Source organism: Quercus robur, chromosome 1 (genome assembly GCF_932294415.1).
Source record: "Quercus robur chromosome 1, dhQueRobu3.1, whole genome shotgun sequence".
Taxonomy (NCBI): domain Eukaryota; kingdom Viridiplantae; phylum Streptophyta; class Magnoliopsida; order Fagales; family Fagaceae; genus Quercus; species Quercus robur.
Window position 1 is genome coordinate 22,772,572 of NC_065534.1, and position 18,580 is coordinate 22,791,151.

At 34.2% G+C, this 18,580-nt stretch overlaps 1 protein-coding gene across 1 annotated transcript; it reads left to right on the forward strand.

The window, feature by feature from the left end:
• The first annotated feature begins 1,102 nt into the window (after positions 1 to 1,102).
• LOC126725812 (UDP-xylose transporter 1) lies at positions 1,103 to 4,591 on the forward strand. Its single transcript, XM_050430759.1, has 9 exons — positions 1,103 to 1,302; positions 1,420 to 1,458; positions 2,316 to 2,436; positions 2,802 to 2,986; positions 3,224 to 3,291; positions 3,382 to 3,514; positions 3,660 to 3,821; positions 3,982 to 4,254; positions 4,360 to 4,591. The coding sequence occupies exons 3-9, from the start codon at positions 2,316 to 2,318 to the stop codon at positions 4,447 to 4,449; spliced, it is 1,032 nt and encodes a 343-aa protein (XP_050286716.1). The 5' UTR covers positions 1,103 to 1,302; positions 1,420 to 1,458; the 3' UTR covers positions 4,450 to 4,591.
• Positions 4,592 to 18,580: the final 13,989 nt, after the last annotated feature.

Sequence of the window (18,580 nt, forward strand, 5' to 3'; positions counted from 1 at the left end):
AGTGTATATGTATGTAAAACTCCTTCTTGAAAACTTGAATCCCGACCCTTACCCTCCTCATCCCATAAGAACTTTGTACTTGTAGAATAACCATCAAAAAAAGGGTGACACATGACAAAAATTTAGTCTATTACAGGTTGTGTTCTGCATTTACATGTCATAAAAAATAAACAAAATGTAAATTGATAAATTTAATATAATTAAGAATTCTTAACTTTGGTAGCAAGTAACTCATTCAAAATATTTAACACAAAACCCTAGGTAAAGACTTCACTAACTTAAGTAAAATTATGGCATCATCACTAATATTGAATATTTTTGTGCATTAGCACAAATTACAATCTAGTTGTATATAATACTCATAAATTGAAATTTTAATGGAGAGACAATCGAGGTTTTTTCACTATTCAAACCACCCTTCCCCCTCCCCCCCCCCCGGGGGGCGGCGGGCCCACGGGGCCCCAAATAAAAAATGAAGTTTTCACATGTTACTCTTCCTTTTCCCCTATTGTCAAGTCTAGACATATTGGAATATAATCTAACCAAAAGAAACCTCTAATAATAATATATGTAATTGCTTTGAAGAATTTTATTTTTATTCATTAAAAAAAATCTATTCTTCTTTATTTTTTTAAGCTACCAATTCTATTATTGAGTTCATTGCTCATTGTTTTTAAATTAGCTCAATTAGTAAAGTCTCTAATAGTAAGAGATCTGAAATTCAATCATTGTCTACAACAAAAACCAATTAATGTTTTAATTTGATGAGCGAATGCTATAAGTTGAAACTCTCTTAAAAAAAAAAAAAAAAAAAAAGTTTCAAACAATACAATAAACAGTACACAAAATCCCTTGAAATACGTTTTGTTTTTTTTTTTTTTTCTTTTTAAGAAACCTTGAAATACTATTACTAATGGCGTTTTTGTCATTCTGATCACTAGTCTTATCATCTTAACAGTCAATTAAAATTGACCGTCTGCTTGCTTGTAATAGCCGTTAACTGTCTTCTGGAAGCTATCCACGTGAAAACAAAAACTAGCTAGGCAGTCTCTAAACTAAACCAACGGCGTTGGGCACCAACCAAAAGAAAAACATCCAAAATAAAAAGGGCTCATCAACTGCATTGTCATACAAGCCATGAGACTCTCTCTTTAAGCTCAGGCCTCTCCCAACCAATTCTCTCATCATTCTTCATTTCCCAGCTCTGATTTCAAGAAAATTCGCCGGAGCCACCACCATTGCTTGGAGTTGTAGGAGCCCTTATACCTTGTAAATCCATTTGTACATTTTCTAAGTTCTAAGGTTTGTGAATTGTGAAGCTCATTCTTATATATATGTGCAAGATTTTGTGTGTGTGTTTGTGTTGTGATTGATTTAATTAGTTGGTTCCTTCTTTTATTTGGTTCAATTTGTTTTCAGGGCTCCTAACACTCCAAGACTTTCTTATCACTTGTAAAGGTACATTTGTATTCTCCTTTATATGTCATTCTAGACAAGCAGTTCTAAGCTCCATTAAGATTACACCAGTTAAAACTCTAATGGCTGCATCTGAACATGCAAGAGACTTGTTTAGTTTATTCATTGATCATTGCCTATCGTACAAAAAGTTGTATCAGTGCCTTCATTTGCTTTGTGTTCAAGCATTTCTAGTCTGGATTCCTTTTGTTTCAATCATGCCAAAAGTACATTTCCCAGGGGAAAATTATTGTGCAGTTCCAGACTATACTTCTTCTCTCATAGGGACCCACCCCTTAATGAGAATGAAGGAATATAGTCCGCGACTACACAATATATAACAGCCATTTCCCTGTCTGTTATTCCTAGTCAATGAAAATTATTAGTGTCTCTAAAATGTTTACTTGTTTAGTGGTAGCTAGTTTTGCCTTCCAATCTGACACCAATTATGATTAGTAGCCATCTCACCATTGGCCAACCAAAAAGATTAATGACATCGATAGAATTGAGCATTACTAAACTACTCACTAATAAAATTAACTATCATTTCATATTGTCAAACTTTGTTTTTTGGGTCGTTGAAAAAAAAAATATATACAATACATGAGAAGTAATATTTTGTTTCCGGTGCATGTTTCTTCTCCCTCACATGAGGGCGGGGTCCGCCCTCATGTGAGGGAGAAGAAACATGCACCGGAAACATGACAGTTTTTCACAATACAGGGGTCGCTTAACCTTTCATATTGTTAAAATTCTAAGCAACTAGTGTCGTTGAAGAGTTTAATTGAAATTGATAATGGCTGGTTTTGACTTTTGACAAATATATTCTGTCTTTCAATCTTTTCATCATTTTGTCAAAGATGGGAGAAATGACGAGCTTCCAGTTGGGTGTTGTTGGCGCACTGTTCCTATCAGTGGCTTCATCTGTCTCCATTGTCATCTGCAACAAAGCTTTGATGAGCAATCTGGGCTTCCCTTTTGGTAACTAGTCCATCCCTCTCCTGCTATAATTCCTTTAAGGGATTATTTATTTAAGCATATAGTATATATAGAGATAGCCTTATTTTTAAGTAGTATTTGCTTTTTTTTTTTATTTAATTTTATATGAGATTGTAATTTAAAATTTAAGAAATGGTTTCACACACAAGAGTATGCCTAATGACTTCAAAAGCTCTGACAATTACTAAATTCTTTTATTTCCATGCTTTCTCTTGCACCTATCAAAAGTGTTTCCTATATACTAATTCTTCTCTCTCACCTATTTTAAACAGTGCATGTCTTATTTCTTTCACAATTTGCTCCTTTTCGTCTCCCCTTAGTTTTCCTATCTTTTTTCCTTGGTGCAGCTACTACACTCACTAGTTGGCATCTTATGGTGACATTCTGCACCCTTCACACGGCGCAACGCTTGAATTTTTTTGAGTCCAAGTCCATTGACACAAAGACTGTAATGCTCTTTGGCATCCTAAATGGGGTTTCAATTGGACTTCTCAACTTGAGCCTGGGTTTCAACTCCATTGGATTCTACCAGGTTGATTTCAATTTTTATATTTAGAACCTCACAAAATGACATAGCATTTTTTTCCCTGATTAGAAGATCACTAATGAATAAAGTTACATCTAAAACTAAAATTACAAGATGGATAATCCTAGTTGCTTTCAGGATGTTCACATCTTATAGTGCTAATATAATCAAGACCCTATTGTATAAAATATCTGTGCACTCACGTTTTTTGTTTTTGTTTTTTATTTTTCCCTGTTGTGGCAGATGACAAAACTTGCAATTATACCATTCACTGTATTATTGGAAACTCTTTTCTTGAACAAGCAATTCAGGTAACCCATATTAGACTTCAGAGACCTCTTACTATTCTCGCACAGGATTTCTCCAATCTCACTGTAACTTTTCCCATTCTTAATTTGCAGCCGGAAGATAAAGTTCGCTCTTTTCCTCTTACTAGTAGGAGTTGGCATTGCCTCTGTGACTGATCTTCAGCTCAATTTAGTTGGAACAATTCTCTCTCTTTTAGCAATTGTAACTACCTGTGTTGGTCAAATTGTATCCTTTTGCTCCCACTATTTTCTAGTTCAATGGATTTTTTTTTTTTATTGGTTTACAGAATAAATATATATATGTTGACACATGCTTAATTGGCTCTCTGAATTGAATTAAATGGTATTTCTTAACCTAATAATCTATTCAGCTCACAAACACAATACAAAAGAGGCTCAATGTCTCTTCTACTCAGCTGCTCTACCAGTCAGCTCCATTTCAGGCTGCAATTCTTTTCGTCTCAGGCCCTCTGGTTGATCAGTTCCTCACCAAGCAAAATGTCTTTGCCTTCAAATATTCTCCTTTAGTTTTGGTACATTACTCATTACTGCCCTTTCTTTTCCTTTCTTCATGCATGCCTATAGATATAATAAATACAATATAGTATGGCATGCACATTACTATTTCCATACATAATTGACAAAATCACCATAAAGATTTTGTGATGATAGAATGGATTTGAACATGTGCAGGGATTCATCGTACTTTCATGCCTAATTGCCGTATCTGTGAACTTCAGCACGTTTCTAGTTATTGGCAAGACATCACCAGTTACATATCAAGTGCTAGGCCACCTCAAGACATGCCTCATTCTTGGCTTTGGCTATACACTACTCCATGACCCCTTCACAGAAAGAAACATTATTGGAATCCTAATAGCAATTTGCGGCATGGGACTATATTCATTCTTTTGCACCCAGGAGAGTAAAAAGAAACAATCCCCTGATCTATCGTTGGTGTCTCAGGTTACTACTCTTCTCCCTCTCTCTTTTTCATAGTATATTAGAAAGTTTTTCACAAGAATAGGAAAAGAAAAATTGGTCTGACTCTTTCTTTTTCTCAATTTCCAGATTAAAGATAAAGATACTACACAGCTTTTGGGTCATCCAGATAAGGAGAGTCATGAAGCTAAGAAATCAACTAAGGACTCTGTTGTTTAAGTGAAAGACTTTGTGATAAAGGTTTCATGTATTTTTGTGTTCTTTCCAGATTCAGGACATTTTTTCCGCTCATAAATTCAAAGACATTTTGATGAGTGTAAATGATATTAATTCGTTAAATAAATTCCCTTTCTTTTTTTTATTTGGATAATTCCCAAATGATTTTTTTTTTTTTTTTAATAAATTGCTGAAATCCAGCCTAATATGTGGGATACTTGCACTTTGCGCCTCAAACTATGAAACTTACAATCACCATCGCAATTTTAACAAACCTTGCAAATTGCACCCTATCATTCATTTGGATGTTGAGTTTAATGGTCACCTTATTTGCAAGTTACCCTCAATTGGTTAAATGAAAAAATTGACCTTTTAAAGTTAAATTTACGAATTAATTATATTAATCAATCCTAATCTATGGAAGTAATTAAAAACCATTGATAACTTTTATTGATTGGAATAAATAAATTTATTGGTGTATTCATTATTTATATTTTGGTGAGAAGAGTTGCATCACTAAAAATTGTTTACATCCCAATTAGGTTGGCATCATTTGCAATTCTCAATCCATTTGTAAATATCAATAACTTTATCTTAATAATAATGAAATATAACTTGTTACATAGATTTTACAAAATATATATTTATAATGCATGACTTAACACAACCATTTAGGTATCCTAGCAGCCTTAATGTTGACAAAAATAAGTAAACTTCATAGACTAAAATGACAATTGACCAAATTTAAAAATATGTAAATTGTATTTTTGTCTATAAACTATTATATCCAAAAAAAAAAATCAAGATACAACAAAAGCATGGAAATCCTTCCTAGAAATTAAAGTGGGTTAAGATTCAACAAATACATACAGGAATCCTTCCCAAAAACTACAGTATGCATTCACTCCACCAACTCATCAAACCCAACAAAACCCAATGCCTCTTGTTGGTTTTTGTGGGTTGATGGGTTGGGTTGTAATTTTTTGGAAAACTTAGGTTAGGTTTGAGTTGACAAAATTTTCACCCACATAACCCGAACCAACCCACAATATTAAAAACTTTAAAATATATATGTATTTTAGATTTGTTATTTAGGTTTTTGGATTTTTAGACATTATTGAAATTTTATTACTTTGATATATTTTGGGTGTTTGAGATTTAATTTTGATAAAACTAAAATATAATGCTCAATTATGTAAGTTATAATCATTTATTGAAATGTTGTTAAATAATTGAACAAAAACTCAATTTTCTATTAGGCTTGACAAAACGGTCCAATTCCAATGAGTTAATTTGAAGAAATGTTATGTCTACAAAATTTTCACAATACTTTCATAACAAATTATGAATTGTTATTGGTAAGTAAAAAAACAACTTTTGTGGTAGGTTTAAATTAGAATCAATAACAACTTACCATTTATGATTTATTGTAAAGGTATTATGAAAATATTATAAACATAAAACTTCCGCTCAATTTAAGGGTTGGGTTAGTTTGGTTTTAAGAACAATCACGAGTTGAGTTGAATTGGAGATTTGCCAACCTAAAAAGTTGGGTTGGATTGAAAAACACCCGAAACCTAACCCATCTTATCAACAACCTAAAAGTTGCTGAAGGCTTTTGTAAGCCTGATCCTCTATAAATTCGGCCCAATCCAAGATCAAAGTTTAACTCAACTAGACAGCCTACTCAAGAGGCTTCAAGGGATGGGCTAATTTTCGAGCTCATGGGCCTTATTTTCATAAGCTTTTCTGTGTCACATGCCCTTAAAATAATATTGAAGGAAGAACAAAGAGAGAAAATAAAATGGTTAACCAGAACAAATTCAGAACTTGTAATAAACTTTATCATCCTCTCCCAAAAAAAATAATATATCATCATACATAATGTCACAACAAAAATAATAATAATCATGTTTATCATGAATCAGTGGCGGAGCTAGGATTTTAGTTTAGGGGGGGCAAGATTAAAAAGAATAGCGATAGTTACATATTATGTAAATGAAACACAGCTGAAATCGTGTTCATGATTTTCAATTATAATTGCAAAAACGTCAAAACAAACCTTGGCTATAAATGACTTTGGTTACTTAGAACTAACAAAAGTTATAAAACACCTTTGAAAATGATGCAACTTTAAGCACATTTTAAAAACTAGTTAGGATTTCCTCTAGACACTTTAAATTCAAAAGTTTAGAGAGTCAAGGGAGCTAGCGTGAAACTCCCCTGTTTCATGACTTTAAAACAAAGTATTTATCCCAACTTTTGAAACTTTGCAGCAATAGCAACTTGTTGACCCATAAAACCCATGGATTAGCTAGCTGAGATTCCCTTAAAATTATTTATTTTCAATTAAATTAAAACACAAAAAGTTCCGTAAGACTTCTAATAATAATTAGAAAAGAAAGAAAGAAAAAAACTATCGTGAGTCCATAATTAAGTTATTAGTTTTTTTTTTTTTTTCCTTTCAAATAATATGTAAAACTTATCTTTTCTTATCAAAAAAAATTGTGACACTTATCTCTTGACTCTTAGTTAAAAATATCAAACTAATCTAAAAATCTAGTAGTGGGGTGGGGGGGGGGGGGGGGGGGGGGAATAAGCATTGGGCTGCTATATTAAAAGAGTTTGGGGGAAGGTCAGGGGGGGCATTTGCCCTCTCTCGACCCCCCTTAGCTCCGCCCCTGTCATGAATGTTTGCCAAGGAGATTTTTATACTATTTCCTCCTAAATTATTTTGTCAAAATTGACTAATGATCTACATGCCTTTAATTATAATCTGACCCATTGTGATTTTCTTATATAAAAAAGTGTGAGGGACAGATAGAGGAAGGAATGAAATTCATTTTCTTCCAAATTAAGAGTGGTTGACTGTCTGGTTGGTTGAATTAGGCTCGTGAGTTGTAGCTTCAAGCTTATAACCTCCACTAGCAGTGTCGACTCAATGGGTGAGCCAAATAGGCAACCACTTAAGGCCCCCAATGAAAAAAGATCCCTAAATTTTTACCAATAGAGATATTCTGTACCAATAGAAGTATTAATTAAGCCCTAAATATTCACTAATAAACAAAAAGTAGTTATTTTTTTATCAAAGAAAACCAGTTAAAGAAAAATATTTTCATCGAATGAGTCAATCCTTTAATCTCTCACACATAAATGTTAAAAGAACTCATTAATCTTACACTAGTAAATAAATTTATACTCAAATTCTATTTAGAAATATCAACTATATAGCTTTATTAAACTTTTCAATCATAATTTTTTAGTATTTGGTTATTTCATTCAATAAATAGTGTTTATTTTAGTTGTATAGTCATTGAGTAATGCGATGGGTTCATTTTAATTTGTAATTTTTTTCTAAAAAAATAGATTTTAAATGAAAAAAAAATACCAAAAGTTAAATAAATATTGTATTAATATTCAAAATATAAGAATAAACCTCACTTAAAGTTGTTGCCTTAGGCCCCACAGTACCTTGAGCCTGCCCTGTCCACTAGTTGTTAATTTTATGTGATAATCCTTAAAGAGAGAGCTTTTACAAGAGTCTGCTAGGCAAATGGTTTCTATGTGAAGTCACAATAAGAATTAGGCTTTTTGTGCCTGTAGTCGGGGAGTGTGGATTTATTTCAAGGAGGATAAAATTCATAATTAACGCACACATATACATTAGTATATAAAAAATTTTAAAAGAAAAAAAAAAGTCAATCTTCTAAATATTAATTGATTCGATTACAGTGATTGAAGCAATAACGCACAACGGCAAAAGCACTCAAACTCTCCTTTGAAGTTCAAGTTATTAAGGCAGCCTTGGAGGGTGACTCATAGATAATTATGAATTCTTTAAAAGCTGAGAAGATCTCTCTAGCTTCATTTGGCCACTTAATTCTCCTTTGATTGCCGATGAGAAGATCTCTCTAGCTTCTTTAGGTATTTTCTTACTTATCAAAAAAAAAGTATATTATTTTCTCACACGTGAGTCACCTATTCTGCTGTGTTTATAACATTACTAGGCATGTTAAGCATTTCTTAGGCGGTGTGGATAGAGGATGTTTCTCCACACCTCAACATTGTAATTCAAACCAATTTGATTTTTTTTTTTTTTTTTGAATGAAATTTGCAACTTTTTTTTCTAAAATAATTTTTTTTTAAATGATATTTTAAAATCAAAATTCTATTCACAATTCACTATAAATTTTGGTAGCAAGATTGAACCCAAATACAACTTATGTAAATTTATGTTATTTTGGTTAATTTATATTAAATGTTCAAATTGTAACAGCTTTAAAAAATATCATGAACATATTTGCCCTGAAATTTCAATAAATATAACATCACAATATGGAGTTCGGTAGGAAATTATCCTCATATTTAATTGTTTTACAAAAACTATTATGACGAATAATAATTATTACATAAGAATTTGAGATCCTATTATCAATTTGTTTTATCACTTTCGAAAGGAAACAATTATATTCTTTAATTTTTCATTTTTCATTTTTCATTTTTCATTTTTCATTTTTAATTTTTCATTTTTCATTTTTCATTTTTAATTTTTCATTTATAAATCTTGATGCTTAAAAAATATTAATAAAATAGGAAATATTTGTTCAATGAATTTTGAGAAGTACGAAATTATAATAACCAATTAGTTATGATATAAGAAAAGTACCTAAAAATAAAAATATATATAAAGGCATAAAGGAAATTCATAAAAATAAAGTATATATAAAAATAAATAATATTATTGGGCGCCCCCTCAGGGGGCTTTGTGTGCCCCCTAGTAGCTCTTTGACCAAGTCATATGTCCTATTGCTTATGATTTGGTATTTTGTTTATAATCTATTACTTTAGAAGGGGCATAATCCTTCTTAATTGTCTACGAAAATACCTCTTTCTATTTATTTGTTCTATGAATTTTGATATTGTTTTTTCTAATGATATACATAGTAAATATTATAACTAACATTTTGCCTTCAAAAAATTAGGTGCAATTAGCAATTTAGCATCAGCAGTCGTCTATGGAAACTCCTATTCATCTATGAAAATACCTTTCTCTATTTTATTTATTACATAATTTTTTTATTTTTTTAATTAAAATGTATAATGTTGAGTTTATAATATAGGTCGGCAAACCGGAACAAAAATGTGTCATGGAAGTAAGTTTTTGTGGTCAACAATTACTCAAGTTCTGTAGATCATATTCAACTTTCTGCTTGTTCAGTAGCTCTCAATAGCTTTGGATATCGATGCTTAATATTTTTGATCGATCAAGGCATTAATTTCGATAAGTCAAACTGTGTGTCGGCCATATTTACAAATTCAACCTATTCAGCCCATAAAATCTTTAGAGTTTCATGCAACCAGAGCTAAACTATAAAATAAAACCCCATAGAAAGATTTTTGGAGAGCTACTGATTGCATTTAATACCCTATATGTACCATCAATTCAAGTGGATCGGATGCCTGAAGACATGGGTTGGAGGATCATGCGCAAAAAAGTTTACTATTGAAGAGTCTGTGGATTCGAAACTGCATTAGATAACGTCAATAAGTTCTATTAATGGTAACAAACTACAGTAGGGTTATTCTATTTGCAAAAACTTCAATTCAATTAGTGGATCTGTTTTGCCAATGCCATCTATTCTAGGGTCGGTGGTGCAGTCCCAGCATTGATTTTTGCTTTTGAATAGTTTTTTATTGGTTTTTTCATGCGTCATTATATTGTACTTTATTTATCTCTGTTGTTTATTTATCCCGCACGATATTGATGTTGTTCTCTTTAACCAAAGCCAACTTAAAATTAGTTAAATTGCATGCCCTGGCTTTAAACGAACTAACATATAATAAATATTATAAATAAAATTTTGAAAAATTCACTCTTAACAGTTAAACACCTTAAGGTCAAAAAAAAAAAAAAAAAAAGAGTCTAAATTAACTTATCATTTTGCCCAAAATTTTTGGTGTAATTAGCATCAGCAGTCTTTAATTGCAAGTAACGTGTTAGGCACAGCTAGATTTAGATTTTCTTTACTCAAAAAAGTTAGCTAGTTAGGTTAGAATTTTGTTTTTTTTGGAGGAAAAGTTAGGTTTTTTTTTTTTGGAAAACCTAGGAAAAGTTAGATTAGAATTAGATTTCACACATTTATGTCATTGTCGCATTGCACCAAACATTTTTTTATTTTGATGCAGCATTTAATAATTCTAAATAAAATGACCCAGAAGGTATAACTTGGATATAATACCATAACGTTTGAGAACCATATATATAATATGGTGCACTTTGCAAGATTTAAGAATATTCCTAGGTTTTCATCATAATTGGCTGGTATACTTCTAAGATCTTAGTCAAGATTGCTCCCCATAAAATTTGTCTAATTCTCTTGAATTTGGACTTCGTCAAAAGACTCAATATTGTAGCGTATGAGATTCGAATTGATCTAATTTAATACTGGTTGATTAATTTTATAATTTAAACCCAAAAAAATTAAGATTAATGTGACAGTTTTGAAGTCATTGCGTGCACTAAATTAACAACATGTTCCTAAACTTAAAGTTCGTTGGTGTCTCTGGCTCTCAGCTATGTCACATGACATCATTGCTTAGAATTGGGCCACATGGCCCGCATGGGACATTGTTAGTGATCATATCGTATGTGATATTAAAAAATAAAAACTAGTTAAGCACGCAATTTGATAGTTTTGTACGAATTATCAACCCAAAAAAAAAAAAAATAGTTGTGTATGAAGAATTAATAATTGTTTTGTCAACATGCCAGCTAAGAGACACAAATTGACATTAGCTAATGAACTTCGGAGTTGATTGCTCGATAAAATCACACAGTTTTAAAATCAGAAGCCAATTAAACAAGTACAAAATAAAACGACCATAATTGATTGAACACCTTGCTGGGTATTTCGCATTTATTTAAGTGTCAAAAACTTTGGTAGTAGCACAAGCATCAAAGGTTAGTTAAAAAATAAAAACAATATGAAATGGTCAATGCACTTCTAACCTAATGGCACCAATCCCTCCCCGCATCCCACATCTTAGGTTCGACCTAATTCCTTCCTTCCCTTCCCACTAGAATCAGCACAAGCATGAAAGGTGCCAAAATCCACTTTTAAGGATTAAAAAAGAGAGTGTTGAAGTCAAGAAAATCAGTGAGCTAATCATCCAAACGAGAAGATTTGGAAGATTTGCAAGGAAGAATGGACCTTTGGAGCACACAAGTGTGGTGCTGGCCAAGGATCCTTTGACAATCAAGTTAGAACCTCACAATAATTCCATTGTACTTTTTTTTTTTTTTTTGGACTGAATGTGATAGAAGTATATTAATAACTATGAAGAAAAACGGCCAAACACAATGCAATGAACTTCTAAAGTGTAAGAGTTAGGGTTTTTCACTTGTACCTTGGAATGAAGTATGTCAGGTGTTTATATAGTGGTGTAAAGTTGGAGAAATTATTAGATCCACTGAGAAGACTGCTGAAGTGGTCATCCTAATCAATGAAATGATACCACCGATGCAAGTGTGTGAGTCAGTTTTCTAATCAGCATAAGAAAAAATAATAATAATTAGGTGGTGTCACATTTGCATAGACGACTGCATTTTAATAGTTGTGAGGACTAAGGAATACCACTTCATCAGTCCTCCAGTGAACCTAACAATTTCTTGTAGAGTTGACCACGTTCCTATGATTTTAGTTACTTTAATTATAGGAAGCGTAATGGGAGGATTGGAGTTTATGGTAGCTAGATTCTTGGAGTTCTCTTCCCATGTTCAGAAGATATCAATTCGTAGGAAGATCTCGAGACATGATGCGCAAGAGTTCCCTATTTGTATGGATGCAGAAAGGTGAAAACATATCTATCAAATGATTAAGTTGTCTGTCGAGTAAGTAAGATGGAGTTGGTCGAGTAAGTAAGACGAAGTTGGTCGAGTGGACTTACACTCTAGCCTGAGCACCAATGAAGAATGACCTAATGGTTGGACAAGCGAACACGCATGACTGGTAATGCCTCGAACAAAATAACGAAGTTAGTCTCTGTTAATCCTTGCAAAATCATTCCTCATCAGAGAGTATTATTGGTTTAAGTTTTTTCAACAAGATAGGCCTTAAAATGGAAAAGGTATTTGGTATCGAATGATACTATGTCAGCAGTATCAAAATCCAATAAGTGTGAAACATATCAACAAAAAATAACTACCCAACTAACAAATGAAAGACTTGTGTTAATAGGTAGTTATTTTTACACACATGTCTCTCATTTATTGGGTTTTAATATGGATGATGTGGTAACATTTGATACAAAATTCTTTTTCCTTAAAATGAGCCAAATCAATTACAATCTAGTTATGTATGTATATACACTTTGTGTACTTAAACTTCACACGATTCTTTAAATCCAATTACTAAGTACAAGAGGTATTTTTCAAATAATATAAATTATGAGTAATTTCAAAATAAGGTATTATCTTAAAATAGGCATTGTGAGTTGCCTAACATTTTCACCACACGTAATAGAACTTCTGAGTCAATGTCTTTGGTTCAAAACATTTTGCCTACCCCTTTTAGCTTAGAAAACCTTAAGGCAACATTTAGTTAATAGGAAATAAAAATGGATAGACAATATTGGTGATAATCACACTTTAAAAACTAATGGTTGGTGGTGACTCCTAAAAAAATGGAAAAATAATAAATTGGTTCACTAAAGCACTCACATCACTTAAAGGTCTGTTTAGATTGACGGGAAGAGAAGGGGAGTAGAGTAGATTTTTGGCCCAAAATTAGCTTATTTTCAGCCAACTCTAATTTACTCCTCTCAACTCTCCTTCCTTCCCCCCTCCATCCAAATGAACCTTAAGAGTCTACACTAATCACACGTTTCATGCCAAGAAACCTCCAAGGCAAAAGTGGTTGGAGGATTAACCATCGAAAAATGGTGTTGATTTACATGTAATATTTGTATTATGTGACTCAATGTAAGCACCCAAGTTATAGGATAATTTTGCCACATGACATTTTAAATACATTTAAATTATTAATATAGTTTACTTCAAGTGAAATTCAATTACTAAATAATTTTAAAATACTAATTTGTTTAAAATACAATTTATTTTATTTTTCTATTTTCATTATACTACTAAAACATTTTATTTTATTATTCTATTTTCATTTCACTACTAAAATATTTCAATTTATTTATATATGATTTTTTTTTTTGATTGGATATATGATTCTTTATTAAAACCTTGCTTCGCAGTTCGACCATTATAATCAACCTTGCTTCATTTCTCAAAAAAAAAAAAAAAAAACCTTGCTTCGCACCATTATGATACTAATATTGTACTATCTAATAAAATTAACATTCTTCTTCTTCCTTTTTTTTTCTTTATAGAATTAACATTCTTCTTTCATTACATGTGTCACGTGTGTGTTGTCAGCCTATCCATGACCCTCACAGTCTTCTTCCACTATAGGACTCAGCTTATGCTAGTCGACTTACCAAGGGAATCCTCTACAACATTAATGGATTACCAAATATAAATTTATTAGTAACTAACCCTCTATTATTTAGGATAATAATCCTTATTTTTAACTAAAATACCTCCTTAGATCTCACTTTTTATTTGAGAATCTCCTTATATCTCACTTAAATATTTAGATAATGGCTTCATTGCAAAAGAAAAAGATAAAATAAAACCATATATAGTTTAATGGTGGTTTTGAATTAAATCATGACATTTATAACTATTACAAATTAAGCCTTATAATTGTGTTTGTTTCAAATCAAAACCATAAACTTTTGAAATCCTATCAATTTAAACCTTCAGTCAAACTCCAAAATCAAATCTTAAAATCAACCATCAAAAAAAAAAAAAAAAATCTTAAAATCAAAATTGAAAAATTCAATGTTTAAATTGGTATGATTTAAAAGTTAGAGTTCAATTTGAAACTAATGAACTATAAATTTTAATTTGAAGTAATTTTTTTTTAAGTACACAAAAAATGTAGCAATTTTAAACTTCAAAGTTTAATTTGATATAAGGTTTAATTTTCAACCACACAAAAATATATATAAATATTAAAATGTAATTTATCCAAAAGAAAGTTATGGTTGTCTTATGTAAATTTGGACTTTACCATAATGTCCCCTTTGTATGTGACATTTTTATTACACAATTATTTCAGTAGTTGTTGGTCCAGACTCTAAAGATAATGTAGGGACACGATCCTCAAACGGCCCAACAAAGACGTTGGGCTCGCACGTGAAGGATCCCTCACAATAAGATTTGTAGAGAGTGGGCTTAAAAGGCTGGCGTCTGGTCACGGGGCGTTGGTCCAAACCGGACTTTAGGGAAATTCAGATAAGAAAATGCTTCAGCCTAGACATCCAAGCCCTACAACTTTGTATCCCGAAGGTTTGGACTCCTCGGATCATGTCCAAGCAGCACTAATGCCTTTTTCCGTTTACCCGGCGATGGGTTTTTTGTGGTGGAGTACTTATATTGTCCGGTCATTCTCATCCCTGGAGTTTTTCCCCAGGAAGTGAGATGGGGGATCTCCCTCTTCGTTACCTTACGTTTTCTTTTATACTAGCCTACGTTCGTTGTCCTTCGTCCACGTGTAGGGTCGACTTTTCCAGGACAGATATTTGTCCCGTCAGTCTAATCCCGAAATGGTTGGAGATGGTCAATAAAGCCTAAGAATCCGGTTCTGTCAGGTGCAATGTCATATCAATGAAGGGTATTAAGGACTATTTCCCCGAGATATTTTCTGATCTTTTAAGTTTGCTTGTATGCCACTTTCATCAATGAGGCTTTGGGTCTGCCGATGACTAAATTGTCCTCAGCTGTATCTTCGAGCCACTCTGGGCTTACTATTTTTGAGCTTGGGCCCTGGCCTCCTTCAGTTTGGGGCCTGTGGACTCCCCATAAGCGAGCGGGCCGAGCCCACAAACTATTGTGCCCCACATTAGCCCCTCAAAACCCTGCTGTCCAACGTCTTGGTTGGAAATGTGGGTTTTGGTAATATCAAGCCTTTATTGCGGTTCATTCAATTCAGCCCTTGATCAACGTTGGCGACTCTTCACCTCCCCGAGGAATGCGCCGGTCTACAAGACGTTTCCCTCAATTTGCGCACGTTGTCATTATGCCGTTTGGTTATCTGAAGCGTGCTTTTAATATCTTCCCATTTACGAGACCTCCCAGATCTAACGGTTACTAATGGCGTGGGAGAACGAAACGGCGCGTTCTTCTTTATAGATTTCCCTGGGGATCTGAACGTGGTATATACCCTTTTCTTCGTTCCCTATATAAAGAGAGGAGACAAAAGGCGATTTTCTCATATCTGAATCCCTCAGGCCCTTCTCAGAGTTCACTTCTTCCATCTGGTTATTCCCTATCCAACAATACATCCACCATAGTAGTCAGCCATGAATAAACCCTTCCTCTCCCAGAAACGCCATGTCCTAACAAAACTTGAGATGGATCGGTCGGGGCAAGGATGGCGGAGACTCAAGATTTGCCTCCCCATTCTTTTAGCCAAAATCCGAAGCAGGGACTCGTCACATCCCACTTTCGGTGTGACTGAGTCGAAAACCTCCATTATCATCTCCACCCGCTCTCTCATGAGCATACCTAATATGGCTCCAGTGTGCTAAGAGTTAGGATTGAGGCAGGGACTAAATGCCCTTGCTTCTTCCTCTCTTTGTTCACTGGCGCCATCCTTTGATTCCCCTTCTCCCTCTTTTGCTCCTTTCTTTTTTTTTCATTTCTTCCCTCTTCTTCTCCTCCTTCCTACTCATGTCCTCCATCTTCTTTTTCCTTTGCACTCCTCAGCGACAAGAGCTTGCTGAAGTGCTTCCATGTGTTCCAATTCTTCTTCCTTCTCCTTCATCTTTTCTATATAAGGTTCTTCTCCTGATATGAGCAGTACTGAGGCAGAGATTGGAGAGACTTTGAAGGCGAGTTTAAAAGACACCTGACCGTTTACTGATCTGTATTACGGATGTTATTACTGCTTCGGCAGTTCATTTTTTGTATAGGCTTGTTTAAGCCCTTCCTTGTACGTTGTAATAATTTTTCATATTAATAAAAGTTATTGTTATTCTATTTCGTATGTTATGTTTATATGTTTTAATAAATTTGCAAGCACTGCTCGGTACAATAGTATAGCATTTGAATCAATGATAACTAAGGCCAAAATACTCGCTAATAAAAAGACGCCACAACAACTTTAACAAAATTATTATTCGACATAACGATCCAACCGGTGAGGAACGAGACTTACCTTAAAATTAGCCGAGGTGGGGACTAAGTATTCGATACGGTGTAAGGAATAACCATCCGAGGACATGTCATCCGCAAAACGAACAGTTTCCTTAGGCTATTGAATAGGGGGTCATTTTGCCATCTTAACATACTGGCCTTAACATTTTTCAGTATTTGGGCCGAGAACTTTCCCGTCCGAGTACTTGGTTTCCCCATAGGCTTGAGTCCGAGGACCATGCAATGCCTTGGCTCTGTCCAAAACTTATTTAGAGTACTTGGTTTCCCTATAGGCTTGAGTCCGAGGACCATGCAATGCCTTGGTTCTGTCCAAAACTTATTTAGAGTACTTGGTTTTCCCATAGGCTTGAGTCCGAGGACCATGCAATGCCTTGGTTCTGTCCAAAACTTTTTGAATTCAATTTCTCCCTTTCTTCAGGTATATCACGAGGCGCCGAGCAGAGGTTGCCCTCGGCAGCGGCTATTCCTCGGCGTGGGCCATAGTCCCTGGGCCCTTATGCAGAACGGGCCTGGGCCGCGAATTCACTAGGCCCACGAATTAAGAGGCATTTATGCAATCTCTGGCCACGCGGCACTTTCTGATGTCCCAGTGTTCGAGGTGCGCCTTTGCGAGGCTCCTTTAATCTTGTGGTTGCAGTTGACGTTGGAAGTTGGGCCAAAGCCATTTTGTCTGTAGCGTTCCTTGGGACGCTGCGTGAGTTGGCTGCCACCACCTTGTCTTTTCAAATAAATATGAGAGAGAAAGAGTTGCTTTATATACACACAGCTCCTTCAGTTTCCTCCCAAATCACAATTCCTACCTTCAGTGCTATCCTCTCCTAACATAACGTGTTTGAGACGAAGGTTGGGAAGGAAAAAATCTCTCCGTCACAGAAGCGCCGTGTCCTCATGAGACTCAAAATAGTAAGGTATGGGCACAGGAAGCATAAATTCAGGGGAATACTCCATTTCGACCGAGGAAAAAGGGTGTCTCTCCCTCTTTTAGTCAAAATCCGAAGCAGGTTCTGTTCATGCCAGAATTTTGGTGTGTCAGAAGAAAGGTTCTCCGCCATCAGCGCCTTTGCCTTGTGGCAGGCAAATATTTAGAGAAAGCCCCTCAACTTCCAACTCCCTGCACCTTTCCTTCAGCGGTGTCAGGCTCAAGTTGGGTCTCTTTTGCTGTTTAAGTTGTGGGCATGTGAAAGCATTGAGGAAGAACAAGGTCTTGGAGCTGTAGCCAACCTCTCCTCTGATCTACTTCCTCAGCTTTATTTTATTCTCTTGTATCTTCCTTTCTTTTTGGGTTATGTAGTGAGCTTTGACACAAACTGATTCCAGCTTTTCATTGTACGCTGTACTATTTCTTTGTTTTAGTAAAAATGGAAATTTCTTTACTTGTTTTGGATACTGTTCCTTTGACAACACTACTTTGTGAATGGGTGTGCCCCATGTGTGTGTTTCTTCAAGAATATTTATAGCAAAATAGCTTGAAACATAATCTAACTAACTCCAATTTATCAATACTACCAGGCATTATATCGATAATTCATAGTAAATCAAACTTAGGAAACTAACCGGGATAACAGTTGAATATTCTGTGATAAGCGCGTGAATACCGTCCAAGGCTGATAATCTCTCAATAATCCATCCGAGCAATCGACTGGGAAGTAGGGAACTCCGATGGTGCTTTTGTGTACTTGGTTTCCCCATAGGCTTGAGTCCGAGGACCATACAAGGCCTAGGTTCCGTCCAAAACTTATGGTTTTTATTTTGTGTACTTAGTTTCCCCATAGGCTTGGGTCCGAGGACCATACAAGGCCTTAGTTCCGTCCAAAACTTATGGTTTTTATTTTGTGTACTTGGTTT

Excerpts from the sequence above, each read along its gene's own strand:
- LOC126725812 (XM_050430759.1), top strand. The coding sequence starts at position 2,316 with ATGGGAGAAATGACGAGCTTCCAGTTGGGTGTTGTTGGCGCACTGTTC. Across the intron at positions 3,292-3,381 it reads TTCTTGAACAAGCAATTCAG|CCGGAAGATAAAGTTCGCTC; the intron begins GTAACCCATATT and ends CTTAATTTGCAG. Across the intron at positions 3,515-3,659 it reads CTACCTGTGTTGGTCAAATT|CTCACAAACACAATACAAAA; the intron begins GTATCCTTTTGC and ends TAATCTATTCAG.